The 7,483-nt window shown below is 43.7% G+C and overlaps 1 protein-coding gene and 1 pseudogene across 4 annotated transcripts in view; both read right to left on the bottom strand.

Annotated features, from left to right (window-relative positions):
* Positions 1-7,483, bottom strand: part of IDH3A (isocitrate dehydrogenase (NAD(+)) 3 catalytic subunit alpha) — a 20,914-nt gene that overhangs the window by 5,847 nt on the left and 7,584 nt on the right. For 2 of the 4 annotated variants that reach the window (XM_007470036.1, XM_007470035.1), the window contains 4 exons: positions 5,743-5,826; positions 3,734-3,848; positions 986-1,173; positions 360-493 (listed from right to left, as the gene is read on the bottom strand). In XM_007470036.1, the coding sequence (XP_007470098.1) occupies positions 360-493; positions 986-1,173; positions 3,734-3,848; positions 5,743-5,826 (521 nt within the window). The remainder of the gene's footprint in view (positions 1-359; positions 494-985; positions 1,174-3,733; positions 3,849-5,742; positions 5,827-7,483) is intronic. The other 2 variants (XM_007470038.1, XM_007470037.1) reach the window with 2 other exon arrangements.
* Positions 1,554-2,416, bottom strand: LOC103088612 (tropomyosin beta chain pseudogene; annotated as a pseudogene).

Raw genomic sequence — 7,483 nt, 5'->3', positions numbered from 1 at the left:
CCTGCTACTCCCTCCTAACACAGAAACGATTGCCCTTTTGCAGACGTGGCCTTAGCTAACTGCCCACCGCACCTGGGGATCCAGACTCTCCGGCTTCCTTCCCCGATGGTTCTCAGGCCCTCCTTAAACTTCTGGGACCTGAATTCTTGCTCCCTCCAAACCTGCTCCAGTCATCCACCCAATGAAGCACATTAAATAGGATATTCTGACACAAGAGAAATGCCTGACCCTCTGACTGGCTACAAGGCCATTTTCCAGAGCTATCAGGAGTCAATGAGCAAGCTGGAGAGAGGAAAGGAAAGCCCTGTCACTGCTCCTCGCCCATAAAGCCAGACGGAGCGCTGCCCACAGGGACTCACATGATGTTGGCTTTGTGCACGGCTGTGACGTTGCTCCGGAGATTGTTCCGCGCATACTCAAAGGCAAACTCCGCGATGCGCTTGCTCGCCCCCTCAGTAATGAGCTTGATACTCTGCACAACTCCATCCACAATCTGAAACAGAGGAAGTCCTGCCTTGCTGAAAGGGTATGGCAACAACCCGGTCCTGGACTGCTGGCAGTGTGCAGACAACACCATCTGTGGCAGGCTTGCATGGCACCAGCTGCCAAGGCAAGCATCATGCATATGGTATGTCAGTGAGGTTAATCACGTTCACTCCAGTCCTAGGAGCCAGGTATTATAAGCCTCACTGCACAGATGAGGAAAACCAAGGTGCAGAGATGGTTACGTATGAAGTTGAGGATTCAAAACTCAAACAGAGGACAAGTTCCCAAGTCCATAACCTGAAGCACCACAACCCCTCGCCCAGGCATCCATTTGAGTACTGTCAGCCAGAGACCCAGGACAAGACAAACACCCACAACTCCTCACAGAATGCAAGAGAACTGTCTTTGGGAAATATTTTCAACTGGGAGTTTGAACAAAGGTCCCAAGTGCATAGAAAGCAACCCAACTAAGAATGAAAAAGTATCCAAATGAACATACCACATGCTCAATTCCACTGTATTCTCCTTCCGTGTTCTCTCGAATGGTGACAATATTTACATCACTGTAAGGGGTTTTATAGCCTTCGATTGAGACACATGGTCGGACATTTGCGTAAAGGTCAAATGTTTTACGCAGCAATAAATTCATGGATGGGTGACCCGCAGCTATGGGGGTTTTTAAAGGGCCTGTAATAAAGAAGAATACCCAGATGACAAGAGGATACAGTCTGGTCTTTTCTTTTCCTTTATAAACACAAGTACATAGTATTGACACTTGTCCCTCGGCATGGGGGTTTGGGGGGAGGGATTGATCCGGGACCCAGCAACCCAGCAGATACCAAAATCCATGGATGTTCAAGCCCCTTATTATAAAATGACATGGTATATGCATATAACCTACACACATCCTCCTGTAAACTAAATCATCTCTAGACGACTTATGATACCTAATATAATATAAACACTATGTAAATAGTTGCCAGTGAAAAAATTCAAGTTTTACTTTTTGGAACTTTGTGGATTTTTTTTTTTTTTTGCTGGTAACACCAGTTTTATTCGTTGGGGTGTCAACTATAGCCTGGCTGGGGGCAGGGCCAGCCCTCACAGTGGTTGAGCTCCAGCAGGGTCTGGTCGAGGGCCTGGTGAATCTCCACGTTCCCCTCCTTGGCACTGGCCAAGGTCTCTTCCACGTCATCAATGGTTTTCTCCAACTTTGCCACCGACCCTTTGGCAAACTGTGCTCGGGTCTCAGCCTCCTTTAGCTTCTCCTCCAGCAGTCTGATCTCCTCTTCATATATATTTATCTTCTTTGGTGGAATACTCCTCCTCTGAGGCCATCAGGGACCTGAGGGCCTGGTCCCTGGCCTGAAGATCCTCCTCCTCTCAGCCACCTCAGCTGTCTCTTCTGAGTGCTCCAGCTCTCATTCCAGGATCACTAGCTTCCGGGCCACCTCCTCATATGTGCGGTCCGAATCCTCAGTGATGTGCTTGGCCTCCTTCAGCTGCATCTCCATCTTTTCCTCATCCTTCATAGCTCGGTTTTCCATGACCTTCATTCCTCTCTCACTCTCATCAGCTGCCTGTCAGCCTCCTCCGGCTCTTGCAGGGCTGTAGCCAGGCGCTCCTGCGCCTGGTCCACTTCCTCCTCTACCAGCTGAATGCAGCCGTTCAGGGAGGCCACATCCGCCCTGGCATTGGTGGCTCTCTTCTCAGCCTGCTCCAGTTTCTCCTGGGCATCCTTCACTGATTCAGAAGACTTTTCCACCTCGTCCTCCGTCCCTTTCAGCTTCTTCTGGAGGGCCTGCTGCACCTCCTCCAGCTGCTTGCTGCTGTCCTCAGCTTGCTTCTCGTCAGCCTCAGCCTGCTCAGCGCAGTCGATAGCATTCTCCTTGTCCAGCTTTAGCATCTGCAACTTCTTGATGGCATCCATGGTTGTGGTGGGAGACCAGCTGGCCGGTGGGCAGTGCAGACCAGGCTAACTGGGCTGGCTGCACGGACTGGTGGCACCGGTGGCGAGCAAGGAGGACCAACCGGGACTGGGATGTCCCAGCCCAGAATTTTTTTTTTTAATATTTTCCATACATGATTGCGAATCCACGGATGCACATGTGGATATGGAGGGCCAACTGTATTTGAAATTCCAATTTTTATTTTTTCCAGTATTCCATCAGAGGTGTATTTAGGATCCTTTCTTTGGACATGAAGTAGCTTTGTGACACATCTACCATGCAAGCTTCGTGAATCAAGGGGCACTTTTACAACAAAGTAAGCATCATTTTTTTTTTTTTTTTTTTTTTTTTGCGCGGTACGCGGGCCTCTCACTGCCGTGGCCTCTCCCGTTGCAGAGCACAGGCTCCAGACGCGTAGGCCCAGCGGCCACGGCTCACAGGCCCAGCCGCCCCGCGGCATGCGGGATCCTCCCGGACCGGGGCACGAACCTGCGTCCCCCGCATCGGCAGGTGTACCCTCAACCACTGCAACACCAGGGAAGCCTCTACAAGCGTCATTTAAAAGGGCAGACAGGTGCTCTGTTTCTGAGTCTGATGTTCTCTTCATCGTAAATGAGTCCATCCATGGCTGGTCACTCTTAGGCAATATTCAGTGCCTACTCCCTGTGTCATCTACAGGCCTACCTGGGCTACCTTGTGAAATATGTTCTGCCTCTAACTTTACCCTCTCCCTCAGATTCAGATGAAGGAAGAAATTTCCTCAATGAAGCTTTCTGGAATATCAACTGCAATGAGCATCTACTGACTGAGGACCAAGCACGGTATCAGGTCCTTGACATTAGCTAATCCTATGACACCACCTCCCTATGAGGTATCAACTCTATTGCTGTCATTTTTTTTTTTTTTGGCTGCCCTGTGCTGGTCTTTGGGATCTTAGTTCCCTGATCAGGGATCGAGTCCGGGCCCTAGGCAGTGAAAGCACTGAGTCCTAACCACTGGACTGCCAGGGAATTCCCTATTGCTGTCATTTAAAGGTAAAGGGGAAAAAAAGAGTAAGAAATTTGCCCAAGCCTCCCAGCCGGTAAGCAGCAGGGATGAAATTCATAGTGGATCTGTCTGGATTTAAAGCCTATGCTGGATTCCAATCTGTCATATGCTAACATTTTGAATCATGACCTTAAGCATGTATGAATTAAAATAAAAATGTAAAAATTATACAAAAGATAAATCTAGGTAAAGATAAATATAACACCCGTAGCAGAAATCAAAAATAAGCATCATATTCACTTCAGTGCTACCTTTCAAGCCCATCTTGTTCTTATCCATGGACTCTTTGGCTTCTGGAGGGATCATCCACTTTCCTCCCGGTCCTTGAATGGCGGTGACATTCCGCTCCTCCCACTGAATAGGTGCCTAGATACCACAACACAGAGCACAGTGAACTGGAAAGACCTACATGTGACTGACATTCACACTACAGTTATAAACAAACTTCCTCACTTTGGATGCAACTGGTGAAAACACATACAATAAAGTCCCGGAAAATTCCTGGCATGCAAGAAGAGATGTCATTCTCTAGCACGTCCAGACGGATTCTCCACATTACCCTTGTCCAGTCATCACTCCTAGCTGCCACTTGCCTACTTCTTTTTTTCACAATCACTGTTAACGTGGCTATAATTATAATATCATAAGGAGCAGAGAAACATGATTCACAGAAATATCACATAGTACTGATACATGGATGAATCTTGAAAATATTATGCTAAGAGCCAATCACAAAAACCATGTAATTTTTTTTGAAGTTTTGAATTTTATTTATTTTTTTATACAGCACATTCTTATTAGTTATCTATTTGATACATATTAGTATATATGTGTCAATCCCAATCTCCCAATTCATCATACAAAATCCATGTAATTTTAAGACTCTATTTATATGAAATGTCCAGAATAGGCAAATCTACAGAGAGAGAAAGTAGATTAGTGGTCGCCTAGGGCTGGTGATGGGAGGGGGCAGGGTGGGAGAGATAAAGGTGATGGGGAGTGACTGCTGATGAATATGGGGTTTCTTTCTGGGTGACAAAAATGTTCTAAAATTAGACTATGGTGGTGGTTGCACAACTCCATGAATGAACTGTATACTTTACATGATGAACTGAACAATATATGAATTAAATCTCAATAAAGCTGTTAAGAAAAAAAAGACATATTATATAACCTATGAAAGAAGTTTTAAGGAATAAACCAGCGTTATCCTTTCTTTTCACCCACACCCTTCAATGTGTACACACACATCTGACAGCCAACTGGGCACACACTAGGAATAGGAACACAGAGCAAGACTTGTGCTCCTTGTTCACATGGAGCTTACAGCTGAGAGCCATCCTATTTCAGTTCCCTTGAGGAATGCTATTGTATAAGTATCATTTCCTCTGTAGGACTTTTAATTAAAAACTCATAGAAAAACAATGTATGTTTAGTATAAATAAATTGAATTCCTTGACTTATAGCTGTTGGTATCATAACAACCCTGATTTTTTTTTTTGCTGTACGCGGGCCTCTCACTGTTGTGGCCTCTCCCATTGCAGAGCACAGGCTCCGGACGCGCAGGCTCAGTGGCCATGGCTCACGGGCCTAGCCGCTCCACGGCATGTGGGATCTTCCCAGACTGGGGCACAAACCCGTGTCCCCTGCATCGGCAGGCGGACTCTCAACCACTGCGCCACCAGGGAAGCCCAACAACCCTGATTTAATCTTACACATTATTTCGCCTAGCAGCTATAAATAGCAAGAATAAAGCATCAGGTCAAACAAAGTCCAAGTTTCCTAAATTCTCTAGATTTTTAAATATCTACCTGCATTGAAGGCTAGGCTGTTGGATAATAATACCTCATACTTGATATTTCCACACCAGGAAAAAAAAGAAAAAGAATATTTCAAAATGCCCTATATAGTTTTCTGAAATATCAATTCTATTCTCTTTTTTTTGGCAGGAAGGAAAAATGAGATAGACAGGTGACTTGGAGGGGCTTAAAGACTTTAAACCCAGGCAGTGTTCAAAAGTCCACAAAAATTACAGTACTCCTTGGATTACTTTATATACAACTGATGCCAATGCAATAGCTTAAACTATTGACAATGACGGCAGCAAACAACACTCTTAAAGTCAGAATCTGTGAAATTTAACAGACCTCACCAACTTCATACAAACGTGAACAATTCATCCTAAGGGTTCACGGTCTCCAACTGGCTAAGAAAACTTTTCTACAAATTATTATCAAAAGTATTTTTTAAGACCACTTACTTTGGCAGCATCAAAAATCTTCATAACTGCGGCTGAAATTTCTGGGCCAATTCCATCTCCTGGAATTAAAGTTACCGTCTTAACCTGAATATAAGAAATCATCAAAGAAGACAGTCAGAATTGATTTTTGAAGGTTTAAAAAGGAACATCATTGACAAAGAAATCCAGTTTATGGGTTTTCTTAACTCATAAGAAATGGCTTTAAGAAAACAGACCTACCTTCCAACGGCTTATCAAAGTGGAGCCAAGAATCAAGAGACTCCACAACTCTACTCCCGAGCTGAGCCCAGAGGTTTTAAAAAGAACTTAAGTGATGTTCTCCAGATAAAACAAACTACATGGTAAACTTCCCAATTGATGTTTCGTTTCAGACAAACTACAAAGAGACCAATTAATTCAAGTCTGTAAAACCAAGGAGAGCAAAACATTTCAACAATGTTCTCTCAGTAAAATTTAGAGGGCTTCCCAGGAAGGCAAGGGCTTTCCTCTCCACCGGGAGCCTAAAAAGTCCGGTTTCTCATGCAACTCGTTCAGCCTTACAAAACTCTCAGACACTTCCAGAGTACCACTGAGGTCTGTTTTGGCACTCAGAAAATCAGACTTCACATCAAGAGAGGGTCTCCATTTTCCTGATTTCCTTTATAAAATTAGCTCCTAATGACAAAAGTAATCCAAATAAGCTCAGCAAAGTTTATTTGGAACCAACAAGAATAGGGTATGTGATCATACCTGCAATGTCTGGATTACACTTAGAATGACAAGTGTATTTGTAATGTAACATCAACGATTTAGTTCAAAGGCTTCAAACAAAATACAGCCAGCATTTCAAACACAGAAAAAAATGTGTAAAGGGAAATGATGAGAGGATTTAAATGAGGATTACCATTTGGAAACTATATATGTCATTATTTGGGTATTTCCCCTACCTAGAAGTTTGGTTCAGACAACGGTCCCTGGCCTTTTTCAGTGCCAGCTGCCTGTGCTACATTTTTAAAAATCACTGATTTACATTTCCCCGGTCTTTTACCTTCTAGTGATGCTCCCAAAGCAGGTGGACTAATTATTCCTGAATTTTTCTGTACAACTGAAGAAATCTTTTTTAAAAATTAGTTTCTTTTATTTCTTTCAAATATAACCCCCTCCCCACCAAGCCAATATATATTTTTTAATGGACAGCCTGAAAATTAAATAATAGCAGAGAGCAATGGTCATCTCATTAGCTTTCAGAATGCGTTTGAAATGCTAGCTAGCTAAATGCTAGCTTAACTAAAGCGCAAGCCTCATTCTGCATCTTTTGCAGCAAAAGCAGAGCCGAAAGAACCCCTTTGGCTTCTTCTTCCTGTTCTCCCAACATGTAATAACAAACGTCATCAGGCCACCAGAAAAAACTACTCTACTTCCACAGCTCAGAAAGTAAATGAAAAAAGATATACTATAGTCTTATAAATCCCTCACAGGGTAAGATATTATACGGGAGTATAGGAATTATGAAATCCAAATCAGATTCTGTAAGAAGGAGGTAAAATAAAAACATACAGGAAGTCACTGACCCACAGTCTTAGAATGCTCTAAAAATGTGGTATCAGCTTTTAAAGCACAGAACTCTAACGCTAGGAATTCTAAAAGCAGCAGATTTAATGAGAAATAGATGATCCGCTAACACAAGAGTCTATGGAGACTACGTAAGCAAAGTATTGATACATATAAGCCTACAGGGCTTATAGATGTTAGAGGCATTCCT

This window comes from Lipotes vexillifer, unplaced genomic scaffold, assembly GCF_000442215.2.
Source record: "Lipotes vexillifer unplaced genomic scaffold, Lipotes_vexillifer_v1.1 scaffold1484, whole genome shotgun sequence".
Taxonomy (NCBI): domain Eukaryota; kingdom Metazoa; phylum Chordata; class Mammalia; order Artiodactyla; family Lipotidae; genus Lipotes; species Lipotes vexillifer.
This window is presented reverse-complemented; position numbering and strand designations above follow the sequence as displayed.